We start from the raw sequence: 25,265 nt of genomic DNA, 5'->3' as shown, positions 1-25,265 counted from the left end.
CACAACTGAATTTCTCAAAAAAATCCTTAAGCAGCCTCCTTTTCAATAATTCATATAACACCTCCTGATTGATAGTCTATAATTCTAAGTACATCAAGTTACTGCCCAACTTATAAACCTTCAATGGCTCCCCAATGTTGTCAGGATCAAGTCCAAATTCCTCAGTATGGCTAATCAGACTGTTCAGGATCTAGGCAATCCCTCATTGATTTTACCTACTCCTTGCTACAATCTAAACTCTTATTGGATCAAATAAATTTTCTCAGGTCTAATCAACAAGATGAGTTTATTTCAATTTCAGTATCTCAGCCTTTGCTTTGACCTGGTATAGAAAATCATTCCCCTTTCTGCCTATTCAAAATCTACCCATCTATTATTGTAAAACATTAAGCTAACTGCCTCACTGAAGCCCTAAAAGACTAATCTCAGCACACTAGAACCTGTCACTTTGACATACATTAGTAGCGTGACAGACCTCTGAAAGCAGTCCCTCCAGTCATTGGCATTTTCCCCAAGGAAACAGCTGGGGCAGGAGTTGTGGCACAGTGTGTTAAACAGTCACTTGGGACATCCACATCCCATTTTAGAGAACCAGATTTAGTCCCAACTCCTCAGCTTCCAATCCAGTTTCCTGCTAATATGCTTGGGGAGGCAGCAGATGATGGCCCAAACCTTTGGGTTCCTGCCACCCAGCTGGGAGGCCAGAATACAGTTCTGGACTCATGGCTTCTGCCTAGCCCAGTCTCATCTATCACGGGCATCTGGGAAGTAAATCAGCAAATGGAAGGTGATTCGCTCACTCTGTCTTTCAAATAAAAAAAAAAAAAAAAAAAAAGAGGGACCGGTGCTGTGGCGCAGCGGGTTAACACCCTGGCCTGAAGCGCTTGCATCCTATATGGGTGTCAGTTTGAGACCCGGCTGGCTCCACTTCCGATCCAGCTCTCTGCTATGGCCTGGGAAAGCAGTAGAGGACAGCCCAAGTCCTTGGGTGCCTGCACCAACATGGGAGACCCGGAGGAAGCGCCTGACTCCTGGCTCCTGGCTTTGGATTGGCACAGCTCCAGCCACTGCAGCCATCTGGGGAGTGAACCATCGGATGGAAGACCTCTCTCTCTCTGCCTCTCCTCTCTCTGTGTAACTCTTTCAAATAAATAAATAAATCTTAAAAAAAAAGAAATCTTAAGAAAAAAAGGCCTCTAACCTGGTTATCACCATTTTAAAAAATATGGAATATTTACAAACAGATAAAGGAAAGGATATCATCTTAGATTAAGGGAGATTTTCATATTAAATAATTTAAACCCTCCCCCCTTCTAAAGACTTGTTTGTTTGGAAAATCAGAGTGACAGTGAGAGAAGGAATAAGAGAAACAGAAATCTTCCATGCTCTGGTTCAATTCTCAAACGGCCACAACAGGCAGGACAGGGCTAGGCTGAAGCCAGGAGCCTGAAACCCCATCTGAGTCTCCCACAAGGGCAGCAGGAACCCAACTACTTGGGCCATCCTCTGTCGCCTTCCAGGCCCATCAGCAGGAAGCTGAATCGGAAGCAGAGAAGTTGACACTTGAACCAGGCACACTGATATGGGATGGAGGAATTGCAACTCCAGCTCAAGCTTGTGCGGGGGCAGGCACGTGGCACAGCAGGTTGCTACACAGGCATCCCTTACGCGCCCCAGTTCAAGTCCCGGCTGCTTCACTTCTGATCCAGCTCCTTGCTAATGCACCTGGGAAGACAACAGAAGATGGTTCACGTGCTTGGAGACTCAGATATAGTTTCAGGCTCTTGGCTTCCTTCTTCACCTAGACATTGCAGCTATTTTGAGAGTAAACCAGTGGAAGGAAGATCCCTTTCTCTCCCTCTCTCTGCAACTCTATCATTCAAATACATACATCTCCAAAAAATAAAAATAAACCTGCTGTGCCACAAAACTCACGTGAAGAGAGTTGGTTTTTGCTTTCATGTCCTTATTGGGGAAATAAAAAGGTGTTTTAAAAAAATGTATTTATTGATTTGAAAGGCAGAGTTACAGAGAGAGGCAGAGCAGAGAAAGAAAGATCTTCCATCTGCTGGTTCACTCCACAAATGGCAGCAACAGCCAGTCTGGACCAAGCCAAAGCCAGATGCCAGAAACTCCATCTGGTCTCCCACATAGATGGCAGGGCCCCTAGTACTTTGAACCATCATCTGCCGCATCCCAGGCACATTAGCAGGAAGCTGGATCAGAAGCAGAGCAGGGGCCAGTGCTGTGGTATAACAAGTACAGTGTGTGCCTACAGTGTGGGCATCCCATATGGGCACCATTTCAAGTCCCAGACGCTCTACTTCCAATCCAGCTCCCCACTAATGCACCTGGGAAAGCAGCAGAAGAGGACCCAAGTCCTTGGGCCCCTGCACCCACATGGGAAAACCAGCTCCTGGCTTGTTTTCTGACCAGCCCAGCTTCAATCATTTCAACTATTTGAGCAGTGAACCAGCAGATGGAAGATTTCTCTTTGTATCTGCCTCTCTAACTCTGCCTTTCAAATAAATTAACTAAAAAAAAAAAAAAAAAAAAAAAAAAAAAAAAGGAAGAAGCAGAGCAGCTGGGACTTGAACCAGTGCTCCAGTATGAGGTGCTCTGTAACACTAGTGCCGTAACAGTGCTGTGGCTCACTAGGCTAATCCTCCGCCTGTGGCGCCGGCACACCGGATTCTAGTCCCGGTTGGGGCACTGGATTCTGTCCCGGTTGCTCCTCTTCCTGTCCAGCTCTCTGCTGTGGCCCGGGAAGGCAGTGGAGGATGGCCCAAGAGCTTGGGCCCTGCACCTGCATGGCAGACCAGGAGGAGGCACCTGGCTCCTGGCTTTGGATCGGCGCAGCACGCTGGCTGTAGCGGCCATTTCGGGGGTGAACCAATGGAAGGAAGACCTTTCTCTCTGTCTCTTTCACTGTCTAACTCTGCCTGTCAAAAAAAAAACTATTTTTTTTACCATATAAAATTAGGATAACAATAATATCTACTCCAAAGGAGTGTTAGAGGGTTATTAACTAAAGATAAAAGAAGTATTGAAACGAGGCCAAACATTGTGTCATAGTAGATAAAGCCTGTGCCTGCAATGCCAGCATCCCATATGGGCACCGGATCAAGACCTGGCTGCTCCACTTCCAATTCAGCTCCCTGCTAATGCACCCGGGAAAGCAGCAAAAGATGGCTCAAGTGTTTGGGCTCCTGCATCCACGTGGGAGATCAGGAAGAAAAAGCTCCTGGCTCTGGCCTGCCCCAGCCCTGGCCATTGCAGTCATTTAGGAATGAAACAGCAGATGAAAGATCTCCCTTTCGCAGAAATGAATAAATCTTAAAAAAAAAAAAAAAAAAAAAAAGGCCAAAAAATTAACTTCATTATCTTGGTTGGCATTTAACATTTCCAGCTACCATGAAACTGGATAAAATCAGAGATTTCTTTATGCTTAGAAAAAGGAAAATGGGGGGCCGGCGCTGTGGCTCACTAGGCTAATCCTCCGCCTTGCGGCGCCGGCACACCGGGTTCTAGTCCCGGTCGGGGCGCCAGATTCTGTCCCGGTTGCCCCTCTTCCAGGCCAGCTCTCTGCTGTGGCCAGGGAGTGCAGTGGAGGAGGGCCCAAGTGCTTGGGCCCTGCACCCCATGGGAGACCAGGAAAAGCACCTGGCTCCTGCCATCGGATCAGCGCGGTGCGCCGGCCGTGGTGGCCATTGGGAGGTGAACCAACGGCAAAGGAAGACCTTTCTCTCTGTCTCTCTCTCTCACTGTCCACTCCGCCTGTCAAAAAAAAAAAAAGAAAAAGAAAAAAAGAAAAAGGAAAATGGGGACCAGTGCTATAGCACAGCAAGTAAAGCTACTGCATCCCATGTGGGCACGGCTTTGAGTCCCCGCTGCTCCACTTCAGATCCAGTTCCCTAATGCTCCTGAAAAAGCAGCAGAAGATGCCCCAAGTGCGTGGGCCCCTACACCCATATGGGAGGAGTGGAAGAAGCTCCTGGCTCTTGGCTTCAGACTGACCCAGTTCCAGCTGTTGTGGTCATTTGGGAAGTGAACCAGCAGATGGAAGATATCTCTGTCTCTCTGCCTCTCCTCTCTCTAACTCTGCCTTTCAAATAAATAAGTAAAAAAGGAAGGAAGGAAGGAAGGAAGGAAGGAAGGAAGGAAGGAAGGAAGGAAGGAAGGAAGGAAGGAAGGAAGGAAGGAAGGAAGGAAACCGAAAATACTGTCATATCAAGGTGAATTTTCCACCTGAATTTTTCAGTTTCTGCAGAAAGTAGAACATATACAAATAAATATTCACACAAATAAGGCCTCAGTAAATGGGTCAAGAAAATACATTACTCTTTATATTTTTTTAAAAGATTTATGTATGGGGCCGGTGCTGCGGCGTAGCAAGTAAAGCCACCACCTCTGTCACTCCACCTTACAAATAAGTAAAATAAATCTTTAAATAATAAAAAGATAACAATGAGATTATGAGTTAACAAAATTACTCCAGAAGCCAACGTTGTGTCATAAGGGGTAAAGCCGCCACCTATAGTGCCGGCATCCCATATGGGTGCAGGATTGAGTCCCAGCTGTTCCACTTCTGATCCAGTTCTCTGCTATGACCTGGGAAAGCAGTGGAAGATGGCTCAAGTCCTTGGGCCCCTGCACCCTCATGGAAGACTTGGAAGAAGCTTGGCTTCTGGCTTCAGATGGGCACAGCTCTGGCTGTTGTGGTCATCTGGGGAGTGATCCAGCAGATGGAAGACCTCTCTCTCTCTCTGCCTCTCCTCTCTCTCTGTGTAATTCTGGCTTTCAAATAAATAAATAAATCTTTTTTTTTTGGCAGGCAGAGTGGACAGTGAGAGAGAGAGACAGAGAGAAAGGTCTTCCTTTGCCGTTGGTTCACCCTCCAATGGCCGCCGCGGCCGGCGCGCTGCGGCCGGCGCACCGCGCTGATCCGATGGCAGGAGCCAGGAGCCAGGTGCTTTTCCTGGTCTCCCATGGGGTGCAGGGCCCAAACACCTGGGCCATCCTCCACTGCACTCCCTGGCCACAGCAGAGGGCTGGCCTGGAAGAGGGGCAACCGGGACAGAATCCGGCGCCCCGACCGGGACTAGAACCCGGTGTGCCGGCGCCGCTAGGCGGAGGATTAGCCTAGTGAGCCGCGGCGCCGGCCTTAAATAAATAAATCTTAAAAAAAAAAAAATGCTCCAATGTTTCTCAGAAACTTCAAGTACCTCTGCTTCAATGTTTTCACAAAAACAATTACTGAACTACCCTGAAATAGTATTTGCCCTAGCGATTAAAATGCTTGCATCCCGTATCAGAGCACCTGGATTCTACTCCCAGTTTTGGCTCCCAATTCCAGCTTTCTTACAGTGCAGACCCCGACAGACAGCAAGTGATGGCTCATGTAGTTGGGTCTCTGCCACCCAGAGGGGAGACCTGGATTGAGTTTCCAGCTCTTGGCTCCAGCCACACCCAGCCACTGTGGGCATTTGGGGAGTAAACCAGTAGATGAAAGTTCAGTATGTAGGGATGTGTGTGTGTGTGTGTGTGTGTGTGTAGCTATGTATTTGAAAGGCAGCTCAACAGAGGAAGAGGGAGAGATCTGCCATCCACTGGTTCATTCCCCAAATGGCCCCAACAGCCAGGCTATGTCAGGCAAAAGCCAGGAGCCAGAAACTTCATCCTAGTCTCCCACATTGGTGGCAAGGGCCCAAGTATTTGAGCCATCTTCTACTGCCTTTCCAGGCACATTGGCAGGAAACTGGATTGGAAGCAGAGCAGTCAGGACCCAAAACAGCACTCAGATATGTGATGCTAGCATCACAAACAGCAGTCCCACACACCGCAGCATAGCGCCAGGCCCTGTCTCTGCTTCTTGAATTAAAAAAAAAAAAAAAATAGTCAAGGGGGTGATGTAATGTAAGCTTCCACCTAGGGTGCTGGCATCCCACATGGTTTGTGTCCCAGCTGTTCCTCTTCCAATCCATCTCTCTGCCTCCGGTCTGGGAAAGCAGAAAATAACCAAGTGCTTGGACCCCTGCACCCACATGGGAGACTCGGAAGAAGCTCTGGGCTCCTAGGTTTGGATCGGCCCAGATCCAGCTGTTGCAGCCATCTGGGGAGTCAATCAGCAGATGGAAGACCTTTCTGTCTGTCTGTAACTCTACCTCTCACATAAATAAATAAAACCTTTATAAAAAAAAGTCAAAATAAACACCAATTTAAAATACATAGTAGGTACCTCTTAAAAAACATATTTACCACTTAGTTAAGAACTATGTATTAAATCATCCAAATCGCTAAGTTTGCTTAAAGTATCTACATTTTTTGCCTTCACAGAATGACAAGTTACTGAGAAAGCTTACTGACAAGTCAGACAAAGTAGCTTTAAACAAATCTAATTGGCTCAAGATTTTCATTACTGACATCAAAATAAAATACCAACAAAATAATTCAAATGAAGGATTACCTACTGTATCATTTCAGTTAACAAATCAAATCACAGAACATTAAAAGCAGAAATGTACAGTTAGTTCTTTCCTAGTGACAGGTCCCAAAGGAGTATCTACTTTGTGGCACCAGTCCTAGACTCCTGTACTTTCATACCTTAATATCAGTCTTTATATTGACTGACTTAGGGTGTGCACTCCCAGCCTTTGGATTAAACACTAAGCAGAATTCCAGTAAAATCAATCCATGTTAATAAGCCTAAGAGAGATCGATGTTGTGGCACAGCAAGTTAAGCCACCGTTTGCAACACCAGTATCTCACATCAGAATGCTGGCTGGAGTCCCAGTTGCTCTGCTCCTGATCCAACTCCCTGTTAATGTTCCTAGAAAAGCAGAAGATGGCCCAAAGACCCCTGCCACCCACATGGGATACCCAGATGGAGTTCCAAGTTTCTGGCTTCCACCTGGCCCCAGCCTCCTCTGCTACAGTCAGTCAACAGATGAAAGATAGTTTCTTTCTGTTCCTCTGTCACTCAGAATTTCAAATAAATAACTTAATCTTTAAAAAATTAAAGTTTTGTTTAAACATTTATCTATTTACCTCAAAGACAAGAGTTACAGAGAGAGAGGAGACTCAAGGAAAGATCTTGCATTCGCTGGTACATTCCCCAGATAACCACAACAGCCAGCACTGGGTCAGGCCAAAGCCAAGATCCAAGAGCTTCATCAGGTTCTCTCAAGTGGATGGCAGGGACCCAAACATTTGGGCCATCTCCCATTGCTTTTCCCAGGCCATTAGCAGGGAGCTGGATCTGGAGTGGAGCATCCAGGACACGAACTATGCCCATATAGGATGCTGCGGCATTACCTGCTACGTCACAACATTGGCCCCAGGAAAAAATTTAGAAGTTTCTGATCAAGTTTGGCGATTAGTATACAAACTAGTTGAGGAGGGTGTTTGGCCTCGTGGTTAAGACACTAATGTCTGACATCACAGTGCTTGGACTGGAGACCCACCTCTGGCTTCTGATTCCAGCTTCCTGTTAATGCAGACGCTGGGAGGCAGCGGTGATGGCTCAAGTGACTGGGTTCCTGCCACCCATGTGGGAGATCTAGATTGAGTTCCAGGCTCCCATAAGTAAAGCTGTTTTTAAAAACTGAAGGAGAGGCCGGCGCTGCGGCTCACTTGGCTAATCCTCCGCCTGCAGCACCAGCACCCCGTGTTCTAGTCCCAGTTGGGGCGCCGGATTCTGTCCAGGTTGCTCCTCTTCCTGTCTAGCTCTCTGCTGTGGCCCAAGTGCTTGGGCCCTGCACCCGCATGGGAGACCAGGAGAAGCACCTGGCTCCTGGCTTTGGATCGGCGCAGCACGCTGGCCGCAGCAGCCATTTGGGGGGTGAACCAATGGTAGGAAGACCTTTCTCTCTCTCTCACTGTCTAAATCTGCCTGTCAAAAAAAAAAAAAAAAAAAAAAAAAAAAAAAAAAAAACCTGAATGAACTAAAGTGCCAGCATCCCATATGGGCGCTGGTTCTAGTCCCGGCTGTTCCTCTTCTGATCCAGCTCTCTGCTGTGGCCTGGGAAAGCAACTGAAGATGGCCCAAGTCCTTGGGCCCCTGCACCCATGTGGGAGACCCAGAAGAAGCTCCTGGCTCTTGGCTTCAGATCGGCGCAGCTCCAGCCGTTGTGGCCATCTGGGGAGTGAACCAGCAGATGGAAGACCTCTCTCTCTGTCTCTACCTCTCTCTATAACTCTTTCAAATAAATAAATCTTAAAAAAAAAAAAAAAAACTGAAGGGGGGGGAAAAAGATACTAGCTAATCAAATTAACCAAGAATATGAGAAGTACTAGCATTATAAACTATAAAAATGTTGTAAAAGAAATTTTAGTTGTTTAATTATTTGAGAGGGGGTGAGAGAACGAGAGCGAGAGCAAGAAAGAGAATGAATGAATGTTTGTGTAAGTTCCTATCTTCTAGTTCAATCTCCAAATGCCCACAAGACCCAGGACTGGACCAGGTTGAAGCCAGGAGCCAGGAATCCAATCCAGGCCTCCTGCATGGGGAGCAGGGTTCCAACTACTTAAGCCATCACCTGTTATCTCACAGGGTCTGCATTTTCAGGAAACTAGAATCAAGAGACAGAACTAGGACTCAAACCTAGGTAGTCTCACAGGAGAAGTGAACGTCTTTAAATTCTAGGCCAAACCCCTGCTCCAAAATACAGGTTTATGTGACTTACCAAGAACACGAGGAATATCAGCAATAAATGTCATAAAATTGTAGAGAAGAGAGATTTACTACCGCAAAGTCAGGACAGGCTCCAAAGAAGAAGGAACTCAGCTGAGTCTTAAAGGATAGTAAAGATTTAAACAGCTGAACAGCATAAGAGAGAAGAACAGAATAAAAGATAATGAGAACTTTGTATACTACAAAAATAATAGGGACAAAAGCATTAATTAGCCTGGGAATATGGCCATTAAATATTTAATAAACACCTACTACATGTCAGTTAGTATGTTAGGTACCAGGCATATGCTGGAGAACAAAACCGAGTTCTCTCAGGGAGTCTAGTGTGGAAAACATACTAATCATACAAGCAGATATATTATTATAAATTATAATAGATGCTATGAAGGATGGCAATAGAAGCCAGTAATAGCAAATAACAGGAAAGGACTAGAAAGACAGTCTATCTCTGATACACACAAGCTCAGGGATGAAGGAGGCAGCCAGGCTAAGTGTGAGGAAAGAGTTTTTAATGAATAGAGAGCCATGAGTACAAAGGCCCAAAGGTAGAAAAGAGTTTGTTGAGTTTAAAAACAAATTAGCATAACTGGAATATAATGAGCAATGAGATTGGCATTAAGATAAAATTGGAGAGGTAGATAAGAGGCCAGACTAGATAATGCGTTATGGTCAGGATAAAAGGTTGAATTTTGATTTTATCCCAGATCCAAAGAAGTCACTAAAAAGTTTTGTACATGTACATGGTACTGAACTAAAGTAGTCAAACACAGGGGCCAGTGTTACGGAGTAATGGGCAAAGCCGCCACCTGTAACACCAGACTCCCATATGGGTGCTGGTTCATGTTCCGGCTGCTTCACTTCCAATCTGGCTCCCTGCTAATGACCTGGGGAAAACAGAAGATGGCCCAATTATTTGGGCCGCGGCCACTCATGTAGGACACCTGGATGAATCTCCTGGCTCCTGGCTTTGGCCTGGCCCATCCCAGGTCATTGTGGCCATTTGGGGAGTGAACCAGCAGATGGAAGATCTCTCTCTCTCTCTCTCTCTCCCTCTCCCTCTCCCTCTCCCTCTCCCTTTCTCTGTGTAACTCTTTCAAAAAAATAAATCTTTTCAAAAAATTTTAAAAAATAAAGTAGCCAAACCCAAAAAAATTTACATGTAATTCAATTTCTACAAAAGTACACAAGAGGGCAAAATTAATCTATACTTTAAAAATCAGAATGGTGATTCTCTTGGGTGATAGAAGAAAAGCAGGAACTAAAAGGGAACTGGCAGAGACTTCAAGGTACTGGGAATGCAGTCTGCTGATGTGGGTAGCAGCTACATTGAGTGTATTTGGATTGGGGGAAAAACATTAAATTGCACTCTGATAAGTGACTGCCTTGTGTGTATATCACAGACTTCAATAAAAGGTTGTAAGAACATTTTTATGTTTTTAGCAATATACTGTTTCAAGATATGATTCTGTCCAAATACAACACGAATAGGACTCATACAAACAAGGAGGATGCTAAATAACAGACTAACCTGATGAAAGTTACCCCATACATTTAAAACAGGGGAAAGGGTAGTGCAAACAGCCAGTGAATACAAAGTACCATGTTCATAAAGAACAAACACTGGACCTGGGGAGGGAGTTGTGTAATACAGGATGAGATACAGATCCCTTAGGATGTTAAGAAAGTACCTCTAGAAATCAAGGAAAAGATGAAATAAGCAATGCCTGAAAAGGTTGACAATGCTTGCCACGCGGTGGCTCTTATTTGAATAGGGCACTTTCAAGCTTTTCCTTTGACACCCCCACCTCCAAATACCAGAGAGAATAATGAAAGAGAAAGTCCTCAAACCTGAGCATCAATCAAACTGAGTTCAAATCAATGGTCTGCCCCTCACTAGCCCTGGCAGTAACTGCACGGAGCTCAGCTCCCTCACGCATGAAATGAGAACAACTACCTCGCGGAGTTGTTATTTTCTCCCTACAGTCACCCAAAATGTTGAGTAGGTATGGAGGATATTCTGATTTAATTATGATTTTGTTCTAATGGTACACAGGGGCCAATGGTTGATGTAACAAGTTTCCATTCTTAGATGAATTCATGGGCAGGTGAGGTGGATTATAAAATAGTCAACATACAGAAAAAGAACAAATAAGGAGAACGATGAAGAGGCAGAATTGGGGCTGCTCTAGGGGCTCAGCAGCATGTTCTAAGACAGAAACAGAGACCAAAGCTAATACAGCAGACTGGGCAGTTCAGTGACTTAAACTCTAAGAGGGAAAGGACAATCATATGTCTTCCCAGTGGATCACAGTTTCTATCTAATGGAGGCGTCCCCTCGTGGGATATGAGCTAAAACAAATTAAGAGATCAACAACAGGACATTCTATCATAGGCAGAAGGACAAGGCCTTCAACTGCTTTACAAGAGCCCCACCCTTAAGTATCATTTCAACAACGATATCTTTTTTTGATTTTTTTATTTGAAAGAGTTACAGAGAGAGGTAGAGACAGAGAGAGAGGTCTTCCATCTGCTGGTTCACTCTCCAAATGGCTGCAACAGCCAGAGCTGGGCCGATCCGAAGCCAGGAGCCAGGAGCTTCCTCTGGATCCCCCATGTGGGTGCAGCTTCTACTGCTTTCCCAGGCCATAGCAGAAAGCTGGATCAGAAATGGAGCAGCCGGGACTTGAACCAGCGCCCATATGGGATGCCAGCACTGTAGGCAGCAGCTTTAGCCCCTACACCACAGCGCCAGTTCCATGAGCTACCATTTCTAAAGGAAACAAAAAATTCAACTCCTTACTTTTATAAAAAGTTCAGTGATTTTTTTTTCCCTAAAATGTATTCTGTATCTCAGAAATAACTAAGATCTGGTTCCTCCTGAACTTGTTCATCTTCCCCTAATCTGACTAGCATGTATCTCAGTCTTATTTTTCCCACTCACCTGTTAAATACCTAAGGATTCCCTATTTCCTGCCAAGCTGCCAAACTGACTCTGGCATACATTGCCATCTCACAGTATTGTATCTGAACACAGAAAGTTTGCAACATTCCCAGGGACCAATCTGCTACTCAGTTCCTAAAAAATAACACACAGCTTAAAAGAATGGTGTGATTACACAATCGTACACTGTCAAGTCTCAACGAACTGCAGAAACAGAGTGAGAAATATCTTCCATCTGCTGATTCACTCCCCAAATGGCAGGAATGGCTGGGGCTGGGTAGGCAGAAGCCAGAGACCAGAGTTCCATCTGGGTCTCCCATGTGGGTGCCAGGGGCCCAAGCACTCGGGCCGTCTTCCGCTGCTTTCCCAGGCACGTTAGCAGGGAGCAGATAGGAAGCAGAGCAGCAGGGGCTCGCATGGTGCTCTAACATGGGAAGCTAGCATTGCAGGCAGCAGCTTAGCTACTGTGCCGCAACACCGGCCTCAGGTGCTTTGTATTTTAACACAAGTGCTCCCATCATAAACTGAAAAGTTAAGCATATGCTGCATTTATGACATGACTACTATAGCCTTATATGTCTGTCTTCCTACCAAAAATCTAACACACCAAAAAGCATACTGATAACACTGCTGGAAAAAAGAGGAGGCAATACTGAGGTACAGACTTAATAGACTATTCTAGGGTCCACAGTGACCCAGTGGCTAAGCCAAATGTCTAGAAACTAGGTATCCAAGTTCCCAAGACAGTATGAATACTGGAGATAACCAGAGAACCTGACACACACAGCTGGTTTGGAGGCCAGGTTTATTTCTTCCTGGCTGGATGTACAACATGAGACTCCACCTTCAGTTTGCTCATCTGTAGAACAGGGATGCCAACTACTAACTCATGTTAGAAAGACTTTATGAGATAAATACTACTTAGTGCAATTACTGGGCACAGACCAGGCAACGCAACAATATTAGTTCCCTTATTTGGTCTTAATATTAAGAAAATACCAGGGCCGGCGCTGTGGCCATAGCAGGTAAAGCCGCCACCTGCAGTGCCACTGGCATCCCTTATGAGCGCTGGTTCAAGTCCCGGCTGCTCCATTTCTGATCCAGCTCTCTGCTATGGCCTGGGAAAGCAGTAGAAGATGGCCCAAGTCCTTGGGCCCCTGCACCCACGTGGGAGACCTGGAAGAAGCTCCTGGCTCCTGGCTTCAGATCAGCTCAGCTCCAGCTGCTGCAGCCAATTAGGAAGTAAACCAGCGAATGGAAGACCTCTCTCTCTCCACCTCTCCTTTTCTGTGTAACTTTTTTGGTAACTCTGCCTTCAAATAAATAGATAAATCTTAAAAGAGAAAGAGAGAGAGAGAGAGAGAGAGAGAGAGAGAGAGAGAGAGAGAAGAGAGAGAGAGAAAGGAAAACAAAAAGAAAAAGAAAAAAGGGGCCAGCGCTGTGGCACAGGTTAACACCCTGGCCTGAAGCACCGGCATCCCATGTGGGCACCAATTCGAGACCAGGCTGCTCCACTTCCGACCCAGCTCTCTGCTATGGCCTGGGAAAGCAGTGGAAGATGGCCCAAGTGTTTGGGCCCCTGCACCCGCGTGGGAGACCCAGAAGAAGCTCCTGGCTCCTGGCTTCAGATCGGCGCAGCTCCAGTGGTTGCGGCCAACTGAGGAGTGAGCCAGCGGATGGAAGACCTCTCTCTCTCTGCCTCGCCTCTCTGTGTAACTCTGACTTTCAAATAAATTATCTTTAAAAAAAAAAAAAAGAAAGAAAGAAAGAAAATCCCAGGAGTTTGACCTAGCAGTTCGTTTGTTGTTGTTGTTAAAATTTACTTATTTATTTGCAAGGCAAAGTTAGTTACCGAGAGAGGAGAGAGAAAGAGATCTTCCATCCACTGGTTCAATCCCCAAATAGCCACAATGACCTCAGCTGGGCCAGGCCAAAGAAAGGAGCCAGGAGTCAGGAGCTTCTTCCAGGTCTCCCATGTGGGTGGTGGGTGGCAGGGGCCCAGGGGCTTGGGTCCTCTTCCGCTGCTTTCCCGGGTGCATTACCAGGCAGCTAGATTGTAGCAGCCAGGACTTGAACCAGCACCCATATGAGATGCTGGCACTACAGGTGTTGGCTTAACCTGCTACACCACAGCGCCAACCCCAGCCTAGCAATTTTTAGGCTCAGGTTAAGAGCACTGCTCCCCATTTCTAAGCTTCTGGGTCGGAATCCAGGCTTCACTTTTTTTTTTTTTAAGAATATTTATTACGGGGCTGGCGCTGTACCATAGGTTAAGCCCCCGTTTGCAGTGTCAGCATCCCATAAGGGCGCCAGTTGGAGTCCCAACTGCTCCACTTCCTATCTAGAGTCCTGCTAATGTGCCTGGGAAAGCAGTGGAGGATGGCCCACATGCTTGGGCCCCTGAACCCACATGGGAGACCCAAAAGAAGCTCTTGGCTCCTGGCTTTAGACCCACCCAGCTCCAGCCATTGCGGCCATCTGGGGAGTGAACCAACAGATGGACAATCTCTCTTTCTCTGTATCTCTGCCTTTAAATAAATATTTTTAAAAACTTTTAAAAATTTTGATTTTTCTTTATTATTTATTTGAAAGAGTGACGGAGAGAGGGATCTTCTATTCACTTCTTTGGTTCACTCTCCAAATGTTCACAATAGCCAGGGTTGTGCCAGACTAAAGTTAGGAGCCAGAAATTCCATCCAGGTCTCCCACATGGGTGGCAGGAGTCCAAGCACTTAGATCATCATCTAGTGCCTTTCCAGGTGCATTAGAAGGAAGCTGGGTAAGAAGCAGAGCAGCTGGGACTTGAACTGGCATCCCACATACTGGCTTAACCCAGCCCCTAAGCTCCACTCTCAATTCCAGCTTCCCACCAACGTGCACACTGGGAGGCAGCAGGTGATGGCTTGGGTGGTTGGGTTCCTGCCTCCAGTGTGGGAGACCTGAATCAGGTTCCCAACTCCTGGTTTCAGCCTCAGCCCAGCCCGAGGCATTGCAGGTATTTGAGGAGTAAACCAGGGACAAGAGCTCTAACTCTCTTGCCAGAGCCGCGGCTCACTACGCTAATCCTCCGCCTGCGGTGCCGGCACACAGGGTTCTGGCCCCAGTTGGGGTGCCGGATTCTGTCCCAGTTACTCCTCTTCCAGTCCAGCTCTCTGCTGTGGCCCGGGAGTGCAGTGGAGGATGGCCCAAGTACTTGGGCCCTGCACCCCATGGGAGACCAGGAGGAACCGCCTGCCTCCTGGCTTCGGATTGGCGCAGCGCGCCGGCCGTGGCGGCCATTGGAGGGTGAACCTACAGCAAAGGAAGACCTTTCTCTCTGTCTCTCTCTAACTCTGCCTGTCAAATAAATAATTTTTTTTTTTGACAGGCAGAGTGGACAGTGAGAGAGAGACAAAGAGAAAGGTCTTCCTTTTGCCGTTGGTTCACTCCCCTAATGGCCGCCGTGGCTGGCGCACCGCGCTGATCCGATGGCAGGAGCCAGGTGCTTCTCCTGGTCTCCCATGGGGTGCAGGGCCCAAGCACCTGGGCCATCCTCCACTGCACTCCCTGGCCACAGCAGAGAGCTGGCCTGGAAGAGGGGCAACCGGGACAGAATCTGGCGCCCCGACCGGGACTAGAACCCAGTGTGCCAGCGCCGCTAGGCGGAGGATTAGCCTAGTGAGCCGCGGCGCTGGCCTAATAAATTTTTTTTTTTTTAAAGAGCTCTAACTCAAATAAGCTTTTTTAAAATATTAAAAATAAAGAGGGAAAAAAATACCAGAGCAGGCATTTGGCTTAGCAGGTAGGACACTCAAGTCCTGCATCAGAGTACCCGGGTTTGATCCCTGCCTCAGATCCCCACTGAAGTTTCCCACTAATGCAGACCCTGGAAGGCCAAAGTGATGGCTCAAGTCACTGGGTCCCTGCCATCCACCAGATCTTGACTGATTTACTGGCTCTGAGTGGTGAATCAGTACACAGGGAGGGTGCATTCTCTCTGCCTCTCAAATCAACTGATTTATTTGAAAAGCAGGGTCACAGAGGGAGGTGGAGGAGCAGATCTTCCATCAGCTGATTTCACTCCTCAAACAGCCCCAATGAGCGGAAGTCAGGAGCCGGACCATCAGGGATTCCACCTGCATGGCAGGGGCCCAAGCACTGCACCATCTTCCTCTGACCCATGCCATTAGCAGGGAGCTGAATGGGAAGTGGAGCAGCCAGGACTTGAACTGGCACCCATATGGGATGGGCACTGCAGGCAGAGGCTTAACCTTCTAGGCCACAATGCTGGCCCCAATATTTAAAAAAAAAAAAAAAAAGCAAACACCAAATAATCAAGGAAGGCTAATTAGCAATCCATATTATTACTCACTGATCAACAAGAAATCTGTATTTGTTATCTATTCATACTCCAACACATTTCCCCATCCCATTATTTCCAGTTTTTCAAACTTTAGTTACTATGTTTAGAAAAGTGATTTAATTTTAGAATCCTGGAAAATTCTTCTGAGTAAATTGAGCAAAACCTTAATCTGCCCCAGGGGGAATTCTGAGCAAAACAATTATTTCTGAGAAGAATTTTCTATTGAGGTTATTCAATTAAACCACACACAGGCCACCAGAGCTGCACACCAAGTGACAGAAAGCAATCAGGAACATACTGTACATATCCTCCGAAAGAAAACATCCACCTAAAATCCAAAGCTCCCCCCATCAGGGGAAGCAAAACCGCACCAGGTGATCTGCATTCTCCTGGCTGACCCTAGCCCAGCTCCTAGGACCGGAACTGCAGCAGCCTGCGGAAGAAATGCCCTTAACAGGTACCCCCGAGCCGTCCCCCCCCCCAAAAAAAAAAAACAGCCCGCAAAGGCACGGAGGTCCAGAGCCTATCTCTCCCCAAACCGACGGATCCGAGCCCCCAGGAGCTCAGAAGCGCGATCCCTTCCCAAGGTCATCCGACCCGGGGAAGGTGCGCCGGGAATCTGCACACAGCCTCTGGCCTGCCGGAAACCACACTGCGGGGATTGGGGGTGCCGCCGACTCTCTCCCCTCTCCCACCCTCCAGGGTGAGCACTGGCCTCGGCATTTCCCAAACAAGCCACGACACGCTCCGCAGCGTTGGGAAAGGGCTGACGCGAGGAAGAAACCGATGCTGCGGAGCAAAATGGTCTAGCTCGGCTCGCACAGCCTCCTCCGAGGTAATTAACCGAAACCGCAGGCACCTCCGAGAGCCGGGCCGCTCCGGGACGCCGGCTCCCCTGCGGGCAGCCTCGCCGGCCGGGGGCCACCGGCCCCGGGAACCGCGCGCTTCATTCCTGCGCCTCGGGGAGCCATGGCTCCTTCCCCGCCCGGCGGCGGGGCGGGGGGCGCGCGCTGCGGAAAGTTCACCCGGCTCGCCGCGTCCCCCTGCAGATTCCACCATTAATTAGTCCTAAGGACTGTCTACTGGCAACTTAAACAAAGCGAATGCCTCGAATTCCTTCCCGGCCCAGCGGTCTGGCCGCGAGGCCAGCAGCGCCCGGGACGCGGGCCGGCGCGACCGGCAGCTGCGGCGGCGGCGGCGGGACCCCTCCCCGGCCGGCCCGCGCCCACGCGCTGCGCAGCGCCCGCACCGGGTCCCGCAAGCCGGCCGCAGAGCTCCCGAGCCGCCGCCGCCGCCGCCGCCTCCCGCTCCGACCTCTCGGGCTCTTCCTGTATGATCACTTCCTTCCTCCCCGGTGCCCGCCGGGCCCCACGCAGCCCCCTCGCCGCGCCGCGGGCCCCCCACCCGCGCGCCGCGCCCCGCCCCCACCAGGCCCCGCGCGCCCCCGGCCAACCCCAGACTCGACCCCAAAAACTCTTCCCCGCCCCCCGAGAAACGGATCCTCGGCGTCTCTGCCCCAAACACCTCTCCTCAGAGTCTCGCTCCCACCAAGAAGTCTCCTCAGAACCCTTCCTCCCCCTCCAGAGGAAGATCTCCCTCAGAGTCGCTGCCTCCAACTCCGAAAACACCCTCAGGGTCTCGCCACCCAAGAGCTCCCCCTCCCCAGCGCGCCCCCCGACGTCCACTCAAACTCCCCCGCAACTCTACACCCCGGCCCCCTCCCGGGTGCCCGCCGGTTCTGCCCCGGGACCCCTCCAGGGGCCGGCCGCCCTCTCCTTCCCGCGCCCGCCTCCGGCCCCCGCGCCGCGCCCCAGCCGCCTGCCCGCGGACCTCTCACCTCGGCCGCTCCGGCCCGCGCTCCCCGCCTGCCCAGGGCTCAGGCGCTCGGCTCCCAGCGGCCGGCTCCTCCTCCGGCTCCCGGGGACTGACAATGAGGGGCGGGGCCAGACTGTGACGTCAGGGCCCCAGAAGGCGGGGCGTGCGGCGAGGGGCGGGGGCTGCGCTTGGGGCCCCGCCCCCTCCGTCCTTTTCCCTCTCTTCTGCCTCCCTTAAGCCAAGGTGCCCAGGGCCTGTGCTAGGCGCCATGGGAAATGGAAGGGGCAGCCAGGACTCCCAGCTCTCAAGAGGGCCACTTTCAGGAGAGCTGTGAGGATTAAGACATAATCCAGGGAAAGGTGCTTAGCCTAGGGCCTGGTATGCAGTAATCACTCGACAAATACAACTTTTTATTGCTCATCAAATATGGACGAGGAGCTTAGCCTGGACTCTGGAGGCATGAGTCCTGGTCCCTAGATCTGCCGTTAATTTGCTGTGTGACCCTAGACAAGTCATTTCCCACCTACGTTCCTCACTTTCACTCCTTTAAAATGGGAGGGGCGGTCCCTCCAACAATTCTGACCTATTTCCGGTGGGCCTACTGTGTGCAGGGTACTGAGGGCCTGAGGAGGGCTTTGGAAGAAGCCCGAGACCCAGCCCCAGCACAGCACGGCACAACCAGAGCCACTCTCCTTGCGGACGACCTCCCACACGCCGGCACAGGGCGCATTCACCAGCCGGGACACAGGGGCTTAGGGCTGCTCCCTCTCTGGAGGCAGTGGCCTGCTTGCTCTTTGGAGAGATCCCTTGAGGAAGCCCTTCATTGCCTGTGGAATAAAGAAAGGCCAAAGCCCTGGCCAGGTGTGTGGCTTGCTACCTTTACACACACGCATACACACACTGCAGTTTACCCAAACTTCCCCTGGCACACCCACTGCTTTCCCACATCTGCCCCTTTGCCCATGCTCTGGCCTCGCCTCTCCTCTCAACCAACAGGCCCTCCTAGTTTACCGCCCCTCCCCCCAGCCAGAAGCCAACCTTCCCTACTGAATACCCACAGTGCTATTGCCTCCAACTCTCTTGAGCATGCACCCATTACAACACGGATCAAATTGACCTCCTGTGTGTTTATTAGCACTGCCTTGAGGTCAGAGCCCACACCTGTTTGTGGAGTTCAAGTTCTGATGCCAGAAAACCCTAGGCTCACATACCCATGTTCTGGCTTGTTCTAGCTCTCTCTCTCAGCTTCAGTCTCCTCCTCCGTAAAATGAAGGCAATAATAAAGTTCTTAAAAATGACAGGAGCTGCTGTGTGGACAGCACCAAGCACAGTGTCCCAACAATGTGTGACTGTCATTCTTATTTGCAACACCATTACTGTCATCAATATTATTTCCAGCTCCCAACACCACACAGCACCCTGTGGCAATGCACCCCACGGTTTCCTAGTGCAAGACTCCAAGCCCTGAGGAAGGAGGCTTTGCTGAAAGTGACCCGGCAAAGCACTGCCACTGGAGCAGGAACCAGCACTCCGGTGCCCAGACCCCAGGTGGATTCTGCAGAGTGCCATCCGAGGCCCAGGGCAGCTCTGTCACGCGGCACCCTGCCGCGCTGGGGCCTCCTTGCAAGTCCTCTGCAGCAGAGCTGACCCACTTCCGCCTCGTGCCTTGCTCCTCTCACATTCCTCGCCGGAGACGGATCTGTGTTAAACTGTCCTTGGCATCGCCGCAGTCCTCCAGGAGGCCTCGGGGAGGCTCTGGGCGTTTCCAGAGCGCTGGCCTGTGGGAAGAGGGCAGCGCCTCGGGCTTCTCATCCATTTCCTACGCTGCAGACAGGCAAATGGCTGTCCTGGAATGCCTGGGCCGGGCCTCAAGGGTCCCTCACAAATTGCGGCTTATTTTTAGAATAGAACCTTGTGAAAAGCAAGCGTGGCCTCAGGATTGCTGAAGTCGAGAAAAGGGCCTTTGCTGAGTGCCTCCTATGTGCTGATCCCGACCTCAAACCCTGCAAAGCTTTGAAGAGAGAACCCAGGACATACAGAGGAGGGGCGACCTGAAGGCAGAACCTTCCTGTCGCTCCCCCTCTTCGTGGAGGAACGACACAGGACCCTGCGCTGTTCTTTCGTCTGCTCGGCCCTCCCCGGGTTTGCTGCTGGTTCTTCCCGGGTTGGCTACTGTCCCTTCCACCTCCGTGGAAGGGCAGTTCCCCCTGGCCGCATTCCCCACTTCCGCAGGGGAGCGGCACACCGCCGGCCGGCTTTCTCGGGGGCTGCACGGGTTCCCTTAGATGTTCCCCATAGATGTTCCCGGTGCATGCCGTCTCTCTCCTCCTTTATAGTCCTCCTCCGCCAATCCCAACTCGGCTGCCCACACGCCGAGTACGCTGCTCTCCAATCAGGAGCAAGTCCTACAGTTAATTGGTTGAACTGGAGGCAGCTGCGCGGAAGCTGTTTACTTCTCTCCCAGCGCCATATTGTGGGAGAGCAGATGCATAGAATAAGTCTTAATTCCAGTAACTCAGTCCAGTCCGGATTGCTCCCCACACTTCCCACCGAGACCTAGGACCCCATCAACCATTTACCTATTTACTCATTCATAGCAAAAGCTTTGGCACAGGACGGATCAGGATTCAAATCCCAGCTCCACCACTCGCTAATTGTGTCACCTAGAGCTCAAGTCTGCATTAAGAGGATTATTATTCCCTTAAATTGGGAATACTAGTAGTTAGTACCTATCTCACACACTGGCTGAAAGGCCGAAATAAATTAGCATGTGGACAAGCTCAGTTCAGGGCCTGGCAGCCCACTTCACGCCAGGATTTGGTGGCCACCATTACTATTTCAACATATCTTCCCAATGAGGCCTTCTGCGTGCCGGCCTCTGCGCTGGAAGTAGTGCAAATAATAGCCCTTCCCTCCAGAAGCCCCATCAGAGAAATAAATGAGGCAGGCCTACACGAACAGGCAAGAAATGTGTCTCCTGGCGCTGCTAAGTGAAAAAGGCCAGCGTAAGCTGCAGAATTACAGATATAGTAGCATCTTGTGGTTATAATTTATAATACATGCTTAGGTGGGGCATAGGAAAGACACGAAGCACGTAAAGAACTAGAGGACTTTCACTGTTCTCATTATTTCTGCTTGGCCTTTCTGAGTGTGCGTGAACTAGCAACTTCCAAAACAGACTTTACCAAGTGCTAAGAGGGAGAGAAGGGGCTGAAGTGATGTAAGCAGCATCCACGACTCAGATCCGAGGGCAGCACGGCAGTCCACGGTGCAGACCACCAGGCAGTTCCACAGCTCCGTCTCCTTCTCCGTGGGTTCCGGGGAAAGCCCCTTCCCAGGTCATCCTTACGCCACCCCCCGCCCTTAATTACTCTTGAACTCCCAATGCCACAGCCAAAGGCAAGGCTCCCAACAGAACTGCCAGGAAGTGTGGCAAAGCCAGTATAAAAGACTTTTAAACAGAAAGGTTTTTTTTTTTTCTCTCTGTCCATTTGGTCAGGGTCCTGCAGAATTCAAACCAATAGGATATATATATATATATATACATACACACACACACACATACACACACATATACACACACACCAGTACACATATGGAAAGCCAGCATGGGAATCGGCTGGCATGATTATGGAAACCAAAAGCCCCATTATCTGCCATCTGTAAGCTAAAGACCCAGGAAAGGTGTCGATGCAATTCAGTCTGGAGATGCAGGAATGGAAGCTGGAGAGAGGGCACTGGTGTTAAGTCAGGAGTCCAGGCGCTGATTGGCAGTAATTGTCTGAGATCAGAAGACGGATGTCCCAGTTTGAGAAGAGGGAATAAATGTGCCTTCCCTCCACCCTTTATTTAGTTATTTTATTTTCTATTTTATTTGAAAGAGAGAGAAAGAAAAAGGAAAGGAAAGGAAAGGAAAGGAAAGGAAAGGAGAGGAGAGGAGAGGAGAGGAGAGGAGAGGAGAGGAGAGGAGAGGAGAGGAGAGGAGAGGAGAGGAGAGGAGAGGAGGAAGGAAGGAAGGAAAGAAAAGAGAGAGAGAGAGAGAATCTCTCATCTGATGGTTCACTCTACAAATGCCTGCAGTGACTGGGGCTGGACCAGGTCAAAGCCAGGAGCCAAAAACTAAATCTGAGTCTCCCGGGTGGGTGGCAGAGACCCAATTACTTGAGCCATCGCCTGCTGCCGCCAGGGTGCACTCAGCAGGAAGCTGGAATTGGGAGCACAGCCAGGGAGGGCCCTAATGAAGGGAGGCATCAGGTATGGGAAGTGGTGTGCCAAGTGGGTTAACTGCTGCACCAAAGGCCCGCCCTTCCTCCACCTTTTGTCCGGGTGGGGCCTCAGTGGACTGCATCATGCCCACCATCCCCATGGTGAGGGGGACCTTCTTTACACAGCCTACCAACTCAAACACTAATCTCTGAAGTATACTCACAGAGATTCACAGAAATACTTTATTAGCTATTTGAGCATCCTTTAGCCCAGTGAAATTGTCGTAGAAAACTACCCATCAGAGCCTCAGGCCCCTCCCTCCCCTCCTAAAGAAACAATATGGGAGCCAGTGCTGTGGTTTAGCAGGTAAAGCCACCGTCTGCAGCGTTGGCATCCCATATGGGCACCAGTTCAAGTCCCAGCTGCTAATACTCCTGGGAAAGCAACAAATGATGGTCCAAGTGCTTGGGCCTCTACACCCACATAAGAGACCTGGAAGAAGCTCCTGGCTTCAGTCTGGCCCGACCATGGCTGTTGTGGCCATCTGGGGAGTGAACCAGCAGATAGAAGATCTCTCCTCTCTCTCTGTCTCTCCCTCTCTCTCTCTCTTTGTAACTCCACCTTTCAAACAAATAAACCTTAAAAAAAAATAACAATATGTCATCATCTTTTGTGTACTATGCCTAAACTTGCAGTTTCACTTTCCCTGATGATATCCTTCTGGAATTTAAAACTTTTACAAGGACCATGTATAACTTTGTCATAAAGCAAGGCAATAAAAGCGTATATATATATATATATATATATATATATAAAGCTAACGAACCTAGAGTTGTTTCAGTTGTGCTGGTTTGCAAACAATAAATTATAACACAATATGGTCTAGGCCAGTAGCAAAATCTCCTGGGAATCTTAGAAGCTAAGAGTTGGAAGGGATAAAATTGCCCTCAATTCTCCCACAATCCCCAAAATAGCATGATTTTAAGTCCCCTCACATCTCAAGGCACTCAGCATGCATGCATTTTACTCATTCACTGCACAAACATTTATGGATCCCTTGCTATAAACCAAGAACCACACTGGGTGCTTTACCTACTCAATCTCCTGCAGGTTACAGGGAATCACTATTGCTGTCTTGCAGATTACGCAAACAAGGCTTAGTGAGGTCAAAGAATTTGCCCAGGGAGAGGGACCTATACAACTTCAAAGACCAAGTCCAGGAGTCAGCGCACTGAATTCCCAAGCAGAAGAGCCGGCACTCAGGCTGGTGTTGGTGGGGTGGCCTTGGGCAAGTCACAGGACTCCTCTCTGCAGCAGTACCCCCTCACCCCCGCGGGATAAAGGTATGTCTAGATGGTTTGTACAAGTTAAGCACTTAGTAAGCTGGGATGGGCAACACAAAGGAAAACCATCGCATCAGCTCTTCCAAGACCAAGCTTCACTCTTCTCTGCATCTCTCGGGGCTCCCCCACCCGTGTACACCCCCTCTAGGGCACGTGGGACGGCTTCTTTCCATGACCCCACCTCATTCCCCCCAGTAGCCTGGAACCTCTTCAAGGACAAGTCTGTCCTGCCCCAGCACAGCACCCGCATGCATCTCTCCGTTCCTTCAGTCTTGCACTTACAAGTGCCTGTGTGCCCCACACATACTGGGCACTGCACTGTTGAACATACAGCCGAGGTCTCTGCCTTCCTGGACCTTGGGAGGGGGGGTCGGAGAGACAGGACGGCGTGATTACAATTACTTCCTAACAATTGTACTAAATGCCACGGAGCATCAGGCCAGCTGCTATGGGGGACAGGGGTTTGCAGCGAGGGGACCTAACTGAATCCAGGACCAACCCTGGAGGAGGTGCCCTGGAGGAGGTGCCCTGGAGGCTCAGAAAGGTTGAGGAAATTGCTCAAGGTCAAACAGCTAGTCAGTGGAAGAGCTGGGAGTTTAACCCAGAGATGCCTGGCTCCTGGCTCCATGCGGGTACTGGAAGACACTGCTGCTTGTCTCCTCCATCTTTTTCTTCCTTGGCTCTCACTGGGGAGTAGGGAGCCAGGTCTGCCCAACACCGCAGCCCCGGGATACACAAGGATTCTTGAACCCTCCCACCCCCGCCTCGAGCCCCTGACGGACCGCAGACGCCAGGGACCAACTTTAGAGTCCCGCAGACCTCCAGTCGGCTCTCGAACCCTGGTCCTGCGGTTCCCCGGCCGTGACCTTGGCCCACTCACCTACTAACCCTCAAGCCTCGGGGCCTCTTCTCCCAGAGAGGACCGGACACCCCTCCCTCCCCAGCGCGGCCGCAGCGGCCGGGGCCGGGAGCCGGGAGGCGGTGGGGCGCTGGCGCCTGCGGGACTCTCGCGTGTCTTGTCCCGCAGCCCCGGCTCGGGCTGCGGCGCTCGGTGCGTTCCTCGTGCGCGGACTGCAGCAGGCGCGCGGGCGCGGGCGCGGGCAGGGGGCGCGCGTTTGCCGCAGTGACAGCTCCGCGGCGCCTGGGAAAGCGGCCGTGCCGGGCGCGCTCGCGGCTTTTCCCACCCACCCGGCAGGGCGTTCCCGCCAGCCGGCTTCCTGCAGGCGAGGGCCGGGGAGGCGGGAAGGCGCGGAGGGGCCGCTGGGCCTGGCAGGCTTGGTTCCTGGCTTTCTCTCCGCGTTTCCTGAGCAGGACCGGCCGGGGGGATGGGACCCAGCGCACAGCTCCTTCCCCGGGAGCGTAGCCAGAAATCGCGTCCTTGTGAAGTCAGGTTCCTCCCCTGGGCCGGAACGTGCTGATGACCCACCCTGCAGCGGGTGTGATGCGACCCACTGACCCCACGCAGAACCTGAGAGATGGGTTTTACAGGCTCCAGACCCCACGACCCAGCCGGATTCCAGCCGCATGATGTAAGTTTCTTAGCCCCAGCCTCCAGATGAGAAAACTGAGGCTTTAAAAAGTGAGATGACTTCCCCAAGATCATCCTTAAAATATTAATTAATCAGACCATGAGCCTAACCATACACCAATGCTACAAATGCTGGAAGTGTGTTTTGTTACTGAATGCTCCTAACACAGGAAGATAACCACTCTCCCTATTTTATAAATAAGGAACTAGGAGGAGGCCGGGGAGGTGACTTCTCCAACGTCGTCACAGGGCCACAAGGTAACAGCTGGGAACTGACAGACTGGTGTTCCCGGAGCCCCGAGGCCTCCCCTAGCTGGCTTCTTCATGACGCCTGGGTAGCACGCCCGCCAGGCCCTCGTGGCCTCTGTTTCTGAGCTCCAAAGCCGCCTGAGGAACTG

At 50.3% G+C, this 25,265-nt stretch overlaps 2 protein-coding genes across 8 annotated transcripts in view; one reads left to right on the top strand and one right to left on the bottom strand.

Annotated features, from left to right (window-relative positions):
• Positions 1 to 24,526, bottom strand: part of LUZP1 (leucine zipper protein 1) — a 98,181-nt gene extending 73,655 nt beyond the window's left edge. For 3 of the 7 annotated variants that reach the window (XM_070079115.1, XM_008265703.4, XM_008265698.4), the window contains exon 1: positions 17,813 to 17,933. The gene's annotated coding sequence lies outside the window, so the exon portion shown is untranslated. Of the gene's footprint in view, positions 1 to 17,805; positions 17,934 to 24,219 lie in introns of those variants that run through there. The other 4 variants (XM_051857956.2, XM_051857953.2, XM_008265699.4 and 1 more) reach the window with 3 other exon arrangements.
• Positions 17,079 to 17,903, top strand: LOC138850370 (uncharacterized). The gene has a single exon (XM_070076803.1). It carries the CDS (start codon positions 17,079 to 17,081, stop codon positions 17,901 to 17,903), a length of 825 nt encoding a protein of 274 aa, XP_069932904.1.
• Positions 24,527 to 25,265: the final 739 nt, after the last annotated feature.

This window comes from Oryctolagus cuniculus, chromosome 7 (assembly GCF_964237555.1).
Source record: "Oryctolagus cuniculus chromosome 7, mOryCun1.1, whole genome shotgun sequence".
NCBI classification, from domain to species: domain Eukaryota; kingdom Metazoa; phylum Chordata; class Mammalia; order Lagomorpha; family Leporidae; genus Oryctolagus; species Oryctolagus cuniculus.
This window is presented reverse-complemented; position numbering and strand designations above follow the sequence as displayed.